This window comes from Leptosomus discolor, chromosome 18, assembly GCF_034619465.1.
Source record: "Leptosomus discolor isolate bLepDis1 chromosome 18, bLepDis1.hap2, whole genome shotgun sequence".
Classification (NCBI taxonomy): Eukaryota; Metazoa; Chordata; class Aves; order Leptosomiformes; family Leptosomidae; genus Leptosomus; species Leptosomus discolor.
The window spans coordinates 9,459,990-9,478,507 of NC_141408.1; the positions used below are offsets into that span (position 1 = coordinate 9,459,990).

At 46.7% G+C, this 18,518-nt stretch overlaps 2 protein-coding genes across 2 annotated transcripts; one reads left to right on the forward strand and one right to left on the reverse strand.

Moving 5' to 3' along the window:
- Nucleotides 1–5,864: 5,864 nt before the first annotated feature.
- On the reverse strand, nt 5,865–7,888 carry UBB (ubiquitin B). The gene is made up of 2 exons (XM_086475473.1): nt 7,818–7,888; nt 5,865–7,181 (listed from the first exon to the last, which is right to left on the reverse strand). The coding sequence occupies exon 2, from the start codon at nt 7,173–7,175 to the stop codon at nt 6,030–6,032; it is 1,146 nt and encodes a 381-aa protein (XP_086331599.1). The 5' UTR covers nt 7,176–7,181; nt 7,818–7,888; the 3' UTR covers nt 5,865–6,029.
- A 7,086-nt stretch (nt 7,889–14,974) lies between these two features.
- Nucleotides 14,975–18,365, forward strand: CENPV (centromere protein V). Its single transcript, XM_086475204.1, has 5 exons — nt 14,975–15,219; nt 16,234–16,332; nt 17,152–17,221; nt 17,612–17,726; nt 18,074–18,365. The coding sequence occupies exons 1-5, from the start codon at nt 14,975–14,977 to the stop codon at nt 18,196–18,198; spliced, it is 654 nt and encodes a 217-aa protein (XP_086331330.1). The 3' UTR covers nt 18,199–18,365.
- The last annotated feature ends 153 nt before the right edge of the window (nt 18,366–18,518 follow it).

An 18,518-nucleotide genomic window follows, 5' to 3' on the forward strand; every position in this document is an offset into this window, starting at 1 on the left:
GCTAGAGAATCTTGTTAACAAGAAAAACGGTAAAGAGTTCTTCTAATCAACAGCTTGAGAGCAGGGGCACGTTCCACAAGAAACCTCAAAAGTTTAGTTAACCACTGGTCCAAAAACATTGAGAAGGGGTGTCACATCATGACACACTGAACTCTGGCTACGGCTTTCTTTTTTCAAACCCACCGCAAGCCAAAAGAGAGCCTAAAACAATCCCCATCTGACAGGACTGCAGAATGATGTGGTTGTCACCCACAGAAACATTCCCAGATGGCTTCTACTTTGAGTAGAAGCAGGCTGTGAGACGACCTTCCTATATATACACCCGTTAAATGGCAGAGTGCCTTTTCCTCTTCCATGGTTTTGCAAGAGATCACAAGCTTAATTCTCAGATTCCTGTGTTTCAAAATTAAGCAAATCGAGGAACAACACAAAGCTACTTATTCTTTCCAGGATTAATGATTTATTAGGACCCACAGAATAGCCTATAAAGAACAAACATATGCAGATAAATGCAAGACCAGATCTCGTCTCTCCTATCCCTCATTCCAGACTTGCACTGATTCAATTCACTTTGCTTTAGTTGTGCTACACTTAATTTACTGTGATATCAATGGACATAGATTCAGGCCCAGGAGTTAAGCTCAGACTTATGGGTTTAAATCCTCTTGGGCTTTTCCCCCAGCTTTCATGGGAGGCAGCCCACCACTCTAGCCAAGGAAAGAAATCAGCCCACAAAAGTGCATCATAACAGAGTTCTTTCTGCGCATCTGGTTTTAATAACTTACACAGAGGAAGGAGAATGTGCAGCTTGCTGGGAAAGGAATCGCTGCCAGCTGAGAGGTCACCACAGCAAAACAGAAACATGGAGCTGCTGGGGGAACACAGAAACATTGGTATGCGCACACACATGCGCATGTATTTTCGCGGAGAGTACACTAGGGCAAACACTTGCACTTCCATTTCAGAGAAGGGAGAAGCAAGGTAGGAAAAAAATACAAGTTCTGCCCAAATGTGCACTTGACAGTGACAGCGTTCCAAGGCCGGTAAGGGGATTACGTCACTGCTGCGCACCAGCCAGCTGAGCTGGTTATGGTGCTTAACAAGCATCTTGCCACCAAAATTTTAAATCCTGATAGCTGTTAGGACTCAGGAGGAAGCCATCCAAAGCAGGATGCAGGGAGAATAAAAGAAGTAATGTAATTTCACCTGTCTAAATTTTCAAAAGCAACATGTGATCCTCTTGCCTTTTGAGGCTTCTATTGGGGGGAACAAGAACAAATCTTGCAGTTGCTCGGTACTTATTTTACCGATGAAAATGTGTCTGATGGCGCTAAGTTTCTTCTGACAGGAGAGACATGTTCCGTGGAAACCTTAAATCTGGGAAGACAGAAGTCAAACTCCTAAGTGAAATTTAAAGTCAAATAAATAATTTTCATTTAATAATATTATCAAATATATTCATAATAACTATAATTATTCTATAATTATAGATTATATATGAAGAAGCACAGTAATTCATAGCAGGAAAAGTCATGACCGGAACCTGCTTGAACAGAAGGCAAGAGGAAGCATGAGGAACACGGCATCCTAAAAAGACAGAAACAAGCACATTTCCTAAAATATGTGTTCTCTGTTTCCCTACTTAGGTTCACCTTTGTTCACCCATTATGAAAAACATAATAGTTTTATGATTACTATCACGTTTCCTGTATGCTGTAAGTATAAGATCACAACCACTTACACGTGTCTGTAGCTTAACTATAGCATTGATCTGTAACCACTCTAAGGAGCAGCAGCTCAAAATCATCTTCACAGGAGGAGGGAAGCCTGTAATAAGCAATGCAAGGGTGGACCACTAAATTAGCTCCAAAACAACAGGTAGGTCAGTGCTTCATTCAAACCTCATGAAAGCCACGTGGGTAAAAAAAGCCAAACAAACACCTGTTTCTCTTAGAAGTGTACCTTCACACTTGAGAAAATACCAAGTATTTTTGCAAGGCCAGACTTTTTTTCGTGCAACTGTTATGTAAAACCCACACTGAAGGTGGTAATTACACAGACAGATTCCTATACCTCCAGAGACACCAGCCGGTGCCCAATCTAAAATACAAATATTCTTAAATATAATTCCTTGTCAGAACTTGTCTGATAGCCCTGGGGACTCAATTAATTTACACGACAGTATTTTTGTAAGTACTAGTCTTACATCATACTATTTAAAGGCTCCTTCCTATATACTTCTCAGGCCTTTGAAGGAAGTATCCACTTCTCTTATTCCTTAAATGGAAGTATCCTTCTACTTGATGTATCCCTTTCTGTAGGATTACAGCCTGAAGGAATGCTCCCCTGACAATCAAACAGCAGCAAAATACGAACTCGAACCATAACGTTACAAAACACTGTAGTGGAGGAACAGTGACACCCAGTGGCCACCACATAACCCCGAACTCCTGCTGCTTATCAAAACAGCCTCGATAGGAAATTCTTGGAAAATAGCAAAAAAAAAAAAAAAAAAAGACTTGTAAGCATACACTTGTGAGAATTACAGCCATTCACCTACTCTTTGTATCAAAATAGTTAACAGAAACGTGTCTAATTTAAAAACTCAAGTTCCAAATAAGGCTGGTTTTGATGATGCAGCAATGTTCCATAAATATAAAATTGTGCAGCCAAGGATCTTTGAACACAGCTACTACGCAATGCCTTTGGAACTGCAGACAAGACTGTAAAAATACTGAGGTATTCCCAACGTTTATCTGCCTTAACCCCCACCTTCCCTGTAGGATTATGCTTTGGGGCAGTTGCTAACAGAGCCAAACACTAAATGTATCCAAAACCCAGTAAACAGGGTTATCTCATTTGTCTTCTCAAAACAGAAGTATTTTTTTCAAAGCACAGAAGACAAAAGCCCTGAAATCTTTCTATTTAAGAGAGAATAGAATAGAAATTAAGTGAAGCCATAAGAAAAAAAGGCCAGTCACAAAGCTCAGCTTGCAGCAGGATTACAGATGTTACCAGAATCTGTTGTCAATATGGGAGAGCATTAGGATTATTCTATTTTAATAGCATATAGATTCTGGCTAAAGCCTATTAAATTCTTATTTTAGTTATGAATAGTTCGCTCCAACCAGATTGACTTGAGGTACCACCACATCGTAAGAAAAACAACATCAGTCATTCATATTGCCCAATACTTTGTCTTTTGTCATAGCTTCTTCAGTGTAAACAATGCACATTATGCAAATTCGGTTTACATTTCCTTGTGATTTATATACATTTCCCTAAATCACATCATTTAAGACAAGTTACAAGGATTTTTCTTTATCAATGAAGAAATCCTTTGCAGTCATCTCTTCCAGTTAGCGATGGCCATCCCTCCCTCAGCTGGGGGATCAGAAGGCTCAGTAAAACAGCTCCTGCAAGAGAAGCATTAGCCCAGCACACACGTGCCCCCGCGTCCTCGCAGCGAGTCATCCGGCTCCGCGCTTCACCCAGGCAATACCGCACACTACTGCACCTGGGGATTTCACTCCTTATGCCTCGGCTTTAAGGATGTGCCATTTCTTTAAGCCAGATCCAAAGCTAATTAACTATCAGCACAGGCCTCACCTAAGGAAATCTTCCTACAGGGCTGGGGAAAAGAGCACATGGACACACTCAGCTTTGCACCATCAGCTGAGGCTGCCTAAACTAGGCCTGAGCTGTTCCCCGCAATCTCAAACACCTGAGCCTTCCCGCCCCTTTTCCCACTGCTTACTACCTCAGGTGCAACATCGGCCCGAAGCAGGCTCCATGCATGGCTCCACTTATGGACCATCCACACATGGGACCACCAGGACCACCAGAGGCAATGGTTCAACAGAAGTTTGGCTCAGGCTGAGCAAAGCTAGAGTGAGTACGCGCTGGGAAGCTGGTGCAGACCCACTCAGACAGCTGCACATCACCTTCCCAGGGTGCCGTTCTTGCAGAGCAGACCAAACCCCAAAGACGGGTGCTGCTGGCTTTGTGCAGAGCGACTCTGGGCACCGCACCGTATTTGAGCAACACCTCTCCAATGGTTCTTGTTCAGTGACTGACTTCACAAAAGGCTACCTGCTGCTTACAGACTGGGGTCTAAAGGAAAGCAAACTGTACCTGCAGCCTGCATTATCTGACCAGTTACCACACAGCACGGCTTAATCACGAGAACATGAGAAAGGACAGCTCTTAATTATGAGCCAGAGAAGATAAAGCAGCTCGTTTTATCATGGAGCAAATCATCAGCAGAACAAGGTAGGTAATGTAAACGTATTCAGTGCTCTATCTCCTCTGGACTGTAAATTGCTCAGGGAGTTTATACACTACTGAACAGAGAGCAGGGCTGTTAGTCAGAAGTGACAGAATCAGAGAAGGGTCAGGGTTGGAAAGGATCTCTGGAGGTCATCTTGTCCAGCCCCCCTACTCAACCAGGGCAACCTGGAGCTGGTTGCCCAGAACCACGTCCAGATGGCTTTTGAGTATCTCCAAGGAAGGAGTCACGACAACCTCTCTGAGCAACCTGCCTAGCTGGCTAAACCGGAAAAAAGCAAGCCCCGGCTAAGTGGCTAAACTGCAAAAAGCATTAAAATCCAGGAAAGGCATAGGAGCAATTGCAGGAAAATTCAAGTAATGTAAGGGAAGTATCCTACAGCAGAAACGGCAATTGTTTACAGAACTTTTTATTTCTGCTTGCACAGCTATGTACAGGAGACAGGGAAGCAAGCCCTGCCACTGAGATAAAACCTAACAAAACCTGCCGTGGTTATAACTATCAAAACCACTGAACTTAGTTATAATGTGCAGTTTTCCATGAAAACAGTAGCATAACTTTTTGGCCATGATCGCATTCACGCTGAGAATGCACTGCTAATACAGGTGCACTGCTTACTGCAGCCACTCAGTAATGTTAACTTGAAAGCTGAAATTCAAGAGGAACAAACTTTCACAGCAACACTATAGCGGACAAAAAAAAAAAAACCCAATCCACCTCAACCAGGCTGGTGCATAATATGGGGTTGTCAGTAAAAAGCAAAATGCACCAGCACAGAAGCGCTGTGCACACAGCATGCAGATCCCAAGGCTCCCATTTCAAGTTAAGGCAGTTGTCAAAATTCAACAGATGAAGACAGCCACAATCCTCACAAGCTGCTGAGGTTTCTGTGGAAGGGCACGCAGATGGTTACATCTGGCTTTTAAGACCCACCACCACACAGTTGAACTAAACCATTTTAACCCACCCCATTAAAAAGAGACAACCCAGTCTTAGTGGGAACACCCTAGTTTTCAGCATTTGATTGCATAACAAAGTTTTTACTTAAAGCAGCAAGTTGTTACACTTCTGTCAGATATCAGTGCTCAGCATTTCACTAGAGCCAGTGTCCCGGGGCAGCCTTCCCACTGCACAATCCCAGGAAGCAGCAATTCTCACTGCAATGAACACTCCCCCAGATCAGCTGTTCCCTGTAGTTCCACCACCCAGAGAAACACACACCCCCCCCCCCCCACTTCTGTAATGTTTACTTTGAGCAGGCTGCCACTGGAACACAGTTTTTCCAACTTAAAAAAACCCACCCCACTGTAGTGACAACCCTATCCCTTTGCTCAGTTTGTGGCTTTCTGGGACCTTTAAGAAAACATTCTCCTTCCTGAGAACAGAGTTGTGTTAAACTCTAGGGAGAAGAAACAACATGGTATTAGTGCTTAAATTAAGACTTTAATCCAGATCAGTTTCATCCACAAGGTCCTCATCATACATACAAGTCTGAAACTGCCACGGAAGAAAGCCAAAGCAAGCATGCCACTTAAATACACCAGTTTTACTAGCTTGAACTGAGAGAGACTACAACTTGTGATGTGCAACAGAAAACTTTATTAGCATTTCAACAGACAGTTGTTCAGCAGTTACTTAAGCTTGCATTAACCTTGCATTTAACTTTATATTAAGACATTAAAGAACTACAGTGCAAACACAAGTGCTATGGGCAATCTTGTCACGCAAGATGCACAGTAACTTAACAGCCACCCCTCAGGCGCAGCACGAGGTGCAGGGTGGATTCCTTCTGGATGTTGTAGTCAGACAGGGTGCGTCCGTCTTCCAGCTGCTTGCCAGCAAAGATCAGCCTCTGCTGATCCGGGGGAATGCCTTCCTTGTCCTGGATCTTGGCCTTCACATTCTCAATGGTGTCACTGGGCTCAACCTCAAGGGTGATGGTCTTGCCTGTCAGGGTCTTCACAAAGATCTGCATGCCACCCCTCAGGCGCAGCACAAGATGCAGAGTGGATTCCTTCTGGATGTTGTAGTCAGACAGGGTGCGACCATCTTCCAGCTGCTTGCCAGCAAAGATCAGCCTCTGCTGATCCGGGGGAATGCCTTCCTTGTCCTGGATCTTGGCCTTCACATTCTCAATGGTGTCACTGGGCTCAACCTCAAGGGTGATGGTCTTGCCTGTCAGGGTCTTCACAAAGATCTGCATGCCACCCCTCAGGCGCAGCACAAGATGCAGAGTGGATTCCTTCTGGATGTTGTAGTCGGACAGAGTGCGTCCATCTTCCAGCTGCTTGCCAGCAAAGATCAGCCTCTGCTGATCCGGGGGAATGCCTTCCTTGTCCTGGATCTTGGCCTTCACATTCTCGATGGTGTCACTGGGCTCAACCTCAAGGGTGATGGTCTTGCCTGTCAGGGTCTTCACAAAGATCTGCATGCCACCCCTCAGGCGCAGCACAAGGTGCAGGGTGGATTCCTTCTGGATGTTGTAGTCAGACAGGGTGCGACCATCTTCCAGCTGCTTGCCAGCAAAGATCAGCCTCTGCTGATCCGGGGGAATGCCTTCCTTGTCCTGGATCTTGGCCTTCACATTCTCGATGGTGTCACTGGGCTCGACCTCAAGGGTGATGGTCTTGCCTGTCAGGGTCTTCACAAAGATCTGCATGCCACCCCTCAGGCGCAGCACAAGGTGCAGGGTGGATTCCTTCTGGATGTTGTAGTCAGACAGGGTGCGACCATCTTCCAGCTGCTTGCCAGCAAAGATCAGCCTCTGCTGATCCGGGGGAATGCCTTCCTTGTCCTGGATCTTGGCCTTCACATTCTCGATGGTGTCACTGGGCTCGACCTCAAGGGTGATGGTCTTGCCAGTCAGGGTCTTCACAAAGATCTGCATGTTGAACTGCAAAATATACAGGAGTTTCAGCTTTAGCTACATAGTGAAGTAGTCTTTAATGATTTGTAAACGAAGAAGTTACTCCTGCTATTTCGTACTCTATAAATACCCGCTAGCATTTTTATTTTGTATTTTTCAATTAACATTTTCTACAGCCATTCTCCGACTCCTTACTCCTAACTAAATCTCTTTCGGAAGCTTGATCCTGTCCGATCCTCCATGCTGCCTCTCGCCAGCCGGCCCACAGACACCCCCCCCACCGCCCCCCCCCGCAGCAATGCGGCAGAGGAACGCGCCACCGCCTCTCCCCGCACCCCGCGGCGGCCAACTGCGACACAGCGCAGCGCTGCCCCCCCCGCGCAGTGACTCAGCAAGCTGCTCCCGCCGAGCACGGCCACGGCCGCCGCCATTTCCGCCCTAACGCTGCCCTCTTCTCCCAAGGTATTTTATCCCTTTCCCCCTCCGAGATCTCAACGACACGACAGAGTCAAACCGAACCCTAAGCAATTCCCCCCCCCTCAGCACCACCACCACAAAACACAGCCCGACGAGCACCCACCCCCGCCTCCTACCTTCCTGCCCAGAAAAACCACCCTGCTTTTCCCCTTCCCAGACCCCAACCCCCCCGACCGCTGCACTCACGTCTCCGGCCCTGTACGCTGCCACCAAACGCCACTCTCCAACCGCCGCAGCTATGCTCTGCTGCGCGCTCCCGACCTTCCCCTATTTATGCGGTTCCTCGCGCAAACAGGCCCCGCCCCCGTAAAGTGACGTGTCCATCCGCCTCTCCAAGTAGTCCCAAGTAAAAGACCACTGTTGTGACAAATACTCGCCTTTCTCCTCCTCCAAACATTCCTCCAGTGAGCAAAGGGGTCCCGGAGTCTTAGTGTGGGGCCTCAGACCCTTAAAAATCTGAAAATTTCTGAGGGCGCGGATGGATCTGGAGGTGCGGTGAATCGGTTGTCGAAAGAACGGGAAGTTCAGCATTGATTGGTGCAGCAGTAAGAAGAGTGGGTGTTGATTGGTTGATCCGGAGGGAAGCCAGAGAGGGCGAGCGGGGGCGGCTGCAAGGAAAGCTCTGGAAGATTCGGGTGCTGCTCGGCGCTGATTGGTGCGCGGTGAGGTCAGCGCTGTTGCTAGGGGGGAGCCGCCTTGCGGAGGCAGATTTCGGTGGGGGAGCAGGGTGCGCGCATGCGGGTTAGCGCTGCCGCACCGGCCGGCGGGGCGAGGGCGGAGGGGGGGGGGGGAAACTCGCAGCACCCTGAGGGGACGGGGGATGGCCATGGCCGTGGGGAAGGGGATGGCGATGGCACGGGCACTGGGGCGCTACTGGGACTCCGTCTCAGCCCCAGGCAGTGCTTAGGGAAGAGCCTGGCACAGGCCTAGGGAGCAAGAGGGGTTACCCTCGGTGCCAGCTTTTTCTTGACCCCCAGAGGTCCCAGCGGCTCTGACCGACCCCCTTCCCTGGGGTGGCAGGAATCATTTATGGCAGAGCCTAGAATAGGCTGTAGGGCCTGTTGCGTGTGGCTGTGAGGAAAAGCCGGGAAGAAAAAAACTGAGTTAGCAAAGCTGGAAAAAGCTGTTACTTAGAAAATTGGCAAGTGTTGGTGACTCCTGGCACGTCAGGCTTGCTACAGGCTGAGCGTGCCCCTTGTCACGGGGCCCATTTCCCGAGCAGCCCTTTGAACCAATTTCAACCGGCTGACAACTTAATTCTTTACTGTGAGGCTGCAAAACAACCCCTGTGACGAAATGCTGACATTTGAAATTCAATGGCTGTTTACTTGCTTTCAGACCAGAGAGCTTTGATCAGGTTATGGAGCAACTTCCTTCTGTGAACAGCTGTGGAAATGTGCTTTGTGTTAATTAAGCTGCATTATACCTTTCAGACTGGCTTTTAACTCATTTTATATCATCTTATATATGGAGTACACAAAATCCAAAGAAAAGTTTTTATGTGGTAGTGGTTTATCTGCTGCTAGCTCCTTCAGTGAAGCCAGGTGAACTTGCTGTTAAATCCTCCACTCACAAAGCATTAGCACGCATGTGAATGGCAGGATTCAGTACAGAGCTAATGTTTTTCCCCCTTAAAGCAAAACAAAAAACACCTAACCATTAAAAAAACCCAAAAAAACCCCAACAAAACCTTTTTGCGTTCCTTTCCCCTAACAGGGCTTGTGCCTGCTAGCAACTCCTGGTTTACAGTAAAAAGGAAATATAGAATCCCAACAATAATTATTCAGAATGTAGAAACAGAAAGAGAGGAAAATGGTAACTGGAAAGTTCAGAGACAGCTCCATGGCAATAACCAGCCTTGGAAATATTTTTCAGCTACGTAAATTTAGGACGAAAGGCAGGTTTAGGCAATACCACATTTGTTTTCTCAGTTTTGCTCAGGGTTTCCAGTAGGTTCGTTTTGTTTGCATGGTGCCGGGGTGACTAAATGTTTGCTCCGAGGCTGGCCTGTGTGTGCTGTACATCCCAGGCACTGCTCCAGGAGCCGTGTCCCTCAGCCAAGTGGTATCATGCAGCCCTGAAAGGAAGGCCACGAGTAACTAATACTTACAAGTGGAAAGGCCTCATCTGTCAAACTAGAGATTAACCACAGGCTAATCTAAGGACTGGCCTGTCTTTGAGCACATCAGACTTGGATTAAGGATTTTAGTGTGTATGTCTCTGTTTTTTAATGTCCCTTTAGATAGAGGAGAAATTTCTGACATTTTTTTTTTCCTTTCCCTGTAAACCAGGAAACACAGGAGCCCTCCCTTGGTTTTTTCCAAGTATGGCTAAATCCTATGACTAATCTGCTTTCACTATTGTTGTTTGGTTTCTGTTTAAGTATTCAGATCAACAGATCAGAATAAAGTCCCAAGACGGGTCTACCATGGGTAGTTCTTTAAATACCTTGTTAATGATGGCTCCTGAAAAATTCATTCTTCAGGGAAATGACGTCACCCAGAGCAACCACAGGCAGCAACATGCTGACATCGAACGCAGACAATTTTAAAATCCATTATGGATTAAATTCATCAGTTCCATGCAAAAAGCCTCATTATTTTCCTCAGTTATCCCTCTGTCAAAGAGATAAACAAAAGAGTTAGGCTTTGTGCGCCCAACCCCAGGGCCTAGCAGAATGAAACTAATCTCCATGGCCTGCAGGCAAGGTCCTCTGCACAGGCCACCATTAGCATTTTGCAGCCTCCACTGATTGGATTCGGTTAATTCTCCTATTAATCCGCGATAGCCATCTACATGACTGCGCAGGGCCCACCTCTTTTGTTTTGGGGGGGGTGGGGGGGTGGGCTGACTACAGAGAGCTGCTTAAATACCTCTTTTCCTGTCCTTTGGCTTTTTTCTGTGTGGTAAATTCGTGCCCTGAATGTTACACACTTCGTATCTGCATAGATTCTTTATACTTCAATGATAATTATTATGAAGTTGAAGATTTTAAAGTCAGAATGCAGTGTTTACATATTGTGGGCCAGATTCTGCCTCATTTTCACACATTACTTGTACAGAACAATCTCCCAAGCTGGAGGTGATGGCCTTGTGACTTCATTTTCCTGAATTTCAGCTTTACCTTAGAATTTCTTTGGAAAATATTTTACTACCTGAATTTGATACAGACAAAGGAAATCAGTTTATTCTTCAATGGTGTGGGAACTGTTGTGGTTGTACAAAGCTTATGTATTTAACATAGAGGCCACTCTTCCCCTTGGTGAGTAAGAACCACCAAGCAGCTGACTGTGAACTGTATATAAATAAATGCAAAGCTGAAAACGCAGAAATCTGTACCTTGTGACTGGCCTGACTGCACAGGTGGTTCCAGCCTTTGCCAGGGCACGGGGCCTGCAGTAGGGAACACGTATTTCTTTCCAAGTGGTTCCAAAAGTAGGTCATTGGGCAGTAGTACAAAGCAACCTACTTTCAGAAGAGAAGAATCTGGGGTCAAAGAAATGTTTCCAACGAATCTGTACATTCTAGAACAGAAGCTGGGTCTGTTTTTTATATACAATAATGGTCCTAGCAACAGCGTATCCTTTCTACATGAGCAATGTCAAATGAAGCAATCTGTTTATCTTTAGTTACAAGGGTTTAACCTGGGACAGCCAGTCGGGCTGTTTGAGATGTGTAGCAAGTTCAGTACTGTTCTTTTGTTCAGATAAAAATAGGGCTACTTGCCACAGGGAAAAAACAATGTATATGCTTATCTCACAATATTATTCGTACCTTCCTCAGCTCTCTCTCACTGTGTATGACTCAGGATAATTATATTTACCTATTTACAGTTGTGGAGGTAAATATTTTCTCCCCAAACCTGTAACGCTGCAATCAGGCCCAGCCTTTGCTGAAGTTCCAGCCAGAAGGCAAATAGAGCTGGGGCATGTTACTGCTTGTCCTTGTACTGCCAAGCTCAAGGGTTACAAAAATAGTGAGTCACAATAATTCAAAGTACTGTGAGATTGATTGGAATATTATGAGATTACCAAAAAAAGACAACTGAGTTTTGCTTTTTAAGCCTTATGCTAAAAATACCTTAAATAAACAAAGTTTTTAATAAGGTACCAACTTCAGGAGCTGACAGCTTAAGAAAAACAACTAGAGAAAAGGGAAAAGTGGAAAATTAACAATGCCCCTGTTTGTTTAAAGCGTATTTTGACTTTGCAGGACACATGGGATACAGCTTTAAGCCACGATAAACCGGCTTGGGCACATCTTTCTCTGCAGGTCTAAATGACCCAGAGGAACACGTAGCAATTCACTTCTGATGTAAGGAGACTTCTAAAGAGCAGTTTATAAAGACACCAACAGCCTAAAATCACAGGTTCGTGTCTGCATGTTACGCCAGGGAAAGCAACAATTAGTAACTAGGTCTGTTCTAAAATTACTTGTCTGCATCTTTTCAGTCTGCCTCCTGCCTGTGAGTCTTTTGGATCTGATCCAAGCTGCACTGCAGTGAAGGAGCTCCCTTTGTTCATGTTCTCTCTGCTGCGTCTGAGCCAGTTTAGCATGTGGCTTCCGGGGTGAGGTTTTTCAGCAGGATCGCAAACAAGCACCTTGAAAAACAGAAAGACGGAATAAATAAGTCCTAAACCACTGTTGATCATTATTAATATGTTTCAGTAGAACCTCTCTAACAGTGAACAAAACCAAATACTGTCAAGGCCCTTCTGAACAGCCTTCATCCACTGGCTCAGAGGTGATACCTCCTCTATTTTGTTTTCAGATCCAGCTTGGATCCTTTGATGGTGAGGAGAATGTCCAGAGTGCTTCCTCCTCCACAATAGTAAGACTAAAATCCAAGCACTGACATTTTTCTTCCCTGCACAAATTGGGTAGTTTTAACTACCTCAGTTCTTTTAAGTGTGCTGTTAGCCATACACTTCTTCCAGTTCGCTGCTTGGTAGATGAAGAGCACCCACAGCTCCTCATTCTCTTTAACCCACAAGCGTGTAGCTGCTTTCAGTGCTGCTTTGTGATGAAAATGCCCTTACAGACAGAACCTCAATGCAGGCTGCAAGCCAGGTCTGCAGAGCTGAGTCATTGTTATACAAGCAGAGCTGAGACGGCACAGAAAAACACCCTCGTACTTTAACACTGAAACACATCAGCTGTTGGACTTCGAATATCACAAGACACCTAAAGAGAACAAACAGTGATTTACTGGATTTTTCCTCTTCTCCATCCCACCCTCTTTGTGAATGATTCTTCCTTCTCCATTTTGTCTCAGCAGCTGAGGAGCAAAAGCATTCTTCAGCAAGCTATTGGCTTCTGCTAAAGTTTGGCAAACATTGCATCAGATTTGGAAGTAATGTACCAGTGAGAGCTGTTAACTCGCTGGGCACTGGGAAACGCCTGCCGCCCAGCTACACTTGACAGTACAGTATGACATTCAGGGCTTGCAAATCAGAACACCAGTGAAATTTTTCATCAGCCAGAGATCCAGTGTAAAGCTCTTCACTTGGTTATTTATGTGAGACACAGTTTTGAGCTTTAAGAGACCTTTTTAATAAAATATGAAACAAATGAACAAGGAAGAAGAATTTCTTTACCATGGGTTTCTGAAACAAAACTGCATTTTGTTCTTCCACTTTTGTCTTCCAGTTCTTTATCCTGAAATGTCCCAGGGGAACAGAATTTAGCTTCTCAAAACACTTTCTACATTTAAAATATGCTGAACTAACTGTAGAGGGGCACAGAGTTGATACATTTGCAGATACTACACAGACTGCATACTCCAGTTTTCTCACTGGAACTGCTTTTTGAGGGTGTACAAGCGCTAGTGTCAGCTGTCCTGCAGAGAGGAGGTCATTTGTGTGAACTGACGGCTAACAAGCTCCTAAAATATGTTCTGGCTTTGAGTTTAGTGCAGTTAACTGTTTTTAGAAAAGGACAGACTGTGTAGGCTGAAACCTGCAACTGCTGCTGGCTGTGCCCCACGCTGAAGGCAAATGAATCCATGCTGCAAACTGCACAGGCTCAGTTTCAGTCCGTGGTTTCCAGTTTCACCTCAGTGACTTTTTCTCCCAAAATATAAGGTGACTAAAATGAAATCTAGTGTGACTAAAGGTCTGGGAGTGGCTCAGATCAGGAGCTATGGATGAACATGCTGGCATGAGCCACAATTTGTTACATACAGTGTATTAAAATGGTCCCATTAGGATGAGTAACCGGTACAGAGGTTCACATGAGGAATAACAGGAAATTGTAGCTCAGTGCCTTTTCCTGCCATCAGAGAAGAGAGGTGCTGAGCCACAGGATTGTTAGGCAAGCCCTGGTATGTGCCATCTCAGGAGGCAGCCTACACACTGTGGTCGCATGTTTTAAAAGCTGTTTTCCAGACCAGAGAGTGCTGATAGCTATTTCATCATTGTCCAGTTGCTTTGCTATATTCCTGGCTGAGACATGATCCTTTGGTCCCTCTTCTACCCCACAACAGACTGTCAGCTCACTTGTTTACATCTCTGTTCTCTTTCTTGAGAAGAGAAAGGCATTCAGTCCTGTTGAAAATACAAATTCTTGGTCATAACTAAAAATAAATTTCCAGTCTTGCAACACTGGGCACAAAGATTCACCCTTGGAGTGATTTGGTTTGTTTTCCCCCAACCAAAGGTGACTCGGACACCTAAAGTCTTGTCCTTCTCCGCTGCATTGAATAGTTTTACTTGAGAAACAGCATTGTCTTTCAGATGTTTAAGAATAACCTTTCCTAAGATATTACCACTAAAGGGGTGCTTTCACATTTTCCTAAGCTTTTTTTTTGTTTGTTTTTTTAAGGAAAAAAAAAAAAAGGTATGTACTATCTTGCTTGTTTTCCTTTTTAAGACTTTGGTGACAGAAAAGTTGTCCAGTAGGAATCGTGTTTCTCTGCGGGGCTGCCATGATGACTCCAGACTGAGTGAAACGACAGTGCTCCTAACAGAGCCCGCGGCCTGCAAAGCACCTCGGCACCCCTGAATGCCTGAGGCACCATCTGTTTATAATTAACGGAAAACCTCATTTAATGCTGGCGGGTCTCCGGCATTTCTGCTGTCACAAGGGGTTTTACGGGGAAGCGGCGCTTTCCTCCGGGGCAAGCCGGCAGCAGCGTGGCGCCCGCACGTCCCGGGATGGCCAGTTTTGCCCGCCGCCCCCCCCCGTTCCGGCCGGCAGGCGGGGCCGATGCCGACACCGGAGCGCCCTGGCGGTCACCGCCGCCAGCGGGGCCGGGTCCCGCCGGGACACCCGCCCTCCCCGGTCCCGCCGCGCGGCGCCGCGGCGCCCCCTGGCGGCCGCGGCTCAGCCCCGCTCGGCGGCGCATGGGGCGAGCCACGGCGGGCAGCGCGCGGCGGTCCCGGCGGGGCAGCGCGGCCGCCGCCTCCCCCGCGGGCGGGAGCCGCCGGGGCCGAGGGAAGGCGGCGGGCGCAGCCCCCGGCGGGCCGGAGGCGCAGGCACAGCCCCCCGGCCCCTTCGATCTGGGGGCGCAGAGCGGGCGCTGGGTCGCCTTCCAGGAGCGGCACCGGCTGAGCTGCGAGGAGGCGGCGCGGCTGCTACTGGACGCCTAGTGAGTACGGGCCCGGGGCGGCTCTTCCCGCAGCTCGGAAGCCGAGCTATATCCACCCTGCCCGGCGGCTCCTTCCCCCGTTAGAGCCTCGTCCTCTTGGCAGCATTCGCGGAGCAATAAACACGGGCTTCTGCAGAGCTGCGGGGGGTGATGGGTGTCCCCCGCACGCACCGCGCAGACAGCGGCTTTTCGTGCTGAAGCTTCCTGCGCTTTAGGGCTCTGCCGTCAGCAATGCCCTTGGGGGCACCGTGGGGTACCAGGGAGGCTCAGCTTCTAAATCTCCACCCATTTCCTGTGCTCCCTCTTTCCAGAGCACAGCACATCGTCACCGGGCAGTAATCGGTAACTCCGTGGGAGTGAAAATCTGAAAGGAAAAGGTTTTTCCTTTGCGTTTTGCGTTTGACCTTGCACGGTGATTCTGCCCGGTCTCTGTGGAGGCCTCCTAGGGGAGAGGGAGAAGCACAAGCTCAGAAATGCCTTGATCATGAAGTTCCTCTGCAATTACAATACGAAATAAAATGCGTTTCAAATATTATGTAGGGTCGACTTGTCTCTGCTTTTCCCAGCTTTTAAATGGAGGAATATTGGCAGTGCTGGAGCAGTTGTGGGAAAATTCAGCTCCCAGTTCCAAGGGGGTTGTCTTGTGAGAATACCACTCGTTTCTGTGTACTGTTGGGCACAGATAATGCTGTAACCTAGGTCAGCGTTTTGACCCGGACTGTGGCAGGGGAGCGTATGTTTTGTACGGTATGCGGAGTGTACTTTACTTGAACTGTTGCTCCTCTTTCCTTTTCACCATTTTAATTAAACCAGAAAAGCAATTCTGCAGAGGACAAAAGCCATTCTCTACCTCGCTCTGGCACGTTTTATTAAAATACATTTGAGCAGATACATTTTCTGGTGTTCTGCAGTTGCTCAAAGCAGAACTGAATAATGCAGTATGTAGCCTTACTGTCTTCTTGGCCAAAAAAAAGAAGTAGGATCACAAAACCTCACTGTTGTTTCTCTCTCCAGTGAATACAGAGGTTTGGTGAAACACACAGGAGGCTGTCACTGCGGGGCCGTCCGCTTTGAGGTCTGGGCTTCAGCAGATCTGCACGTTTTTAACTGCAAGTGAGTTTTTTTGTTATTCCCTGTTCTCATAGATGAATATAAGCTTGTTGCTTTTACCTTAGGGCTAAAAGAAGACGACAACTGCAGAACATCCTCTGCGCCGTTTCCATCGGGTATACCCCTAATTCTGTCCTGATCCAGTATGGCATCAGTGCTGGTGACTTCAGGTGCTGCTTCTCTGTGCAGGACTTCAGGTCTCCTATCCATGCTCACGCAGAAAGTGTCAGGAGAGACCTAATGAGTCCAGGTGCTCAGCCATCTGCTTTAGGTTTCCCCTAAGTGCAGTGTGCCCTTAGCACATCAATCCTCTTTTAAGTTGGTCTTCTCAGTTGAACGTTACATCTCTGACCACAAGTGCTTCAAACTACAACACTGATTTCAATAGCGATCCCCCTTTGCCTGCAACTAGTTTGCTTCCAGCTCATGGGTAAACTTCTGAACCTTACTTTCTCATTCATGAGGTAATTAATGTTGGCAAAATTGGCAAAGTCTGGTCTGAAAGACTAAATGGATTTCACAGGGCTAGAGTTTGTCCTTGTTATGTCTGTTGAGAGCTGTATATGTGAATTAAAAATGGCATATAATGTTTGGTGTAGGAGAATGCCTCATGGGTGTGCCTGTGCAGGGTCAGTCTGTTCCATGGCTGTGCTTAGCCAAACACCACTGATACCACGACTCCGCTTTTGTCGCTTACCTCTGTGACCAGGAGCCATTTTAGCTGTCGCTGGCATTTCTGTTGTCAAGAGGTCCATGCTAGATCTGACTGCTGTACTACAAGTTGTCGGCTGCTTCTAGAAAGGGCTGCTTTTTCTTTTACAGTTGCAGCATTTGCACAAAGAAACAGAACAGGCACTTCATTGTCCCAGCGTCGCGTTTCAAGCTGCTGAAGGTAGAGTAAGAATGCAGTAAGAGCGTGGCCATGAACAAGAGCAGTATAATCCTCAAAGATGCAAGTGGCAGCCAGTTTTCTATCCTAAGTTTGTCTATGGCTGGTTGGGGAAAACGGCTGAATTTTATGCCGTCCGGTGTGGGTGTGTTAGTGCATCTTATTTAGTGAGCTGACACTAGAGCTCCTGCAGTTCCTGGTCTTGCCTGTTACAGACACGTGTATGTACAAAGCACAGGGGTTCAGAAAAGGAGCATGAACGCAGAGCTCTCTATCTCAAGTAAAGACATGAAAGTGGTATTTTAGACTTTACATTTCTTAGCTACAGGCCCACAGAAAGTAATTAATGTGGAAATTTATGTGGAAAACTTACACTGCTTTTCATTTGCTTAGGGTGCTGATAATTTGACAACGTACACCTTCAACACACACTGTGCCCAGCACACGTTCTGCAAGACCTGTGGTGTACAGAGCTTTTATACTCCTCGTTCTAATCCAGATGGCTATGGTAGGTAGAAAGAGTAAGCTGTGGTAACCAGAGTTAACCACCAAGCAAACCCTGGATAAAGACTCCATTGGAGGCTAACAGAGCAGTGAGCAGCAGGCGTCTGAAGAGTTTGCTCCTAAAGTGCTAAACACCTGGAACTGCAGTCTAACCTGTAGCTCCTCGGTGAGAAACAGTCTTACCATGACGTGTGGGCCTCTGCCCACGGCAGGTTTCTCATCTAGGCTCCCCAGCAATAGCTGGACCGAGCATTTGCCATCCCCTGAGATGCCCCATCCACCGAGTGGTGCAGGCATCTCCTGCACTTTATCTACGAAGAGCAGGTTTCTATGTACTCTGTCTTTTTTCAGGAATAGCTCCCCATTGTCTGGATGATGGCACCGTGCAGACCATTGTCACAGAGGATATCAACGGCAAGGAATGGGAGAAGGCCGTGAAGGAACATAAGACCATCAGAGACATGTCAAAACCCTGACACACCCTTTCCAGCAGCTGAACTTAGAGCACGGACGTGGAACTGTAGTCTGGGCTTTCCTGGGTGAGGGTTGGCAAAATCTCTACATTAACTATCAGATAACAATTTCTACATTATTGTTATCTGTTCTCTGATTCTTAAATAAATCTTCTATGCTGCCTGTCCCAGTCACTTGTGACTTTCAGTTTTCAACTACTTCTGTCCCATAAACCACCCCAGGGCTGCTATTTTGGTACTTTGCCCTTAGCTGTGCTAAAGTTTAAATCACAATAAACAGAGCAAAGTACAAAAAAATCTAAGTCTTTGCTTGTATGGATATT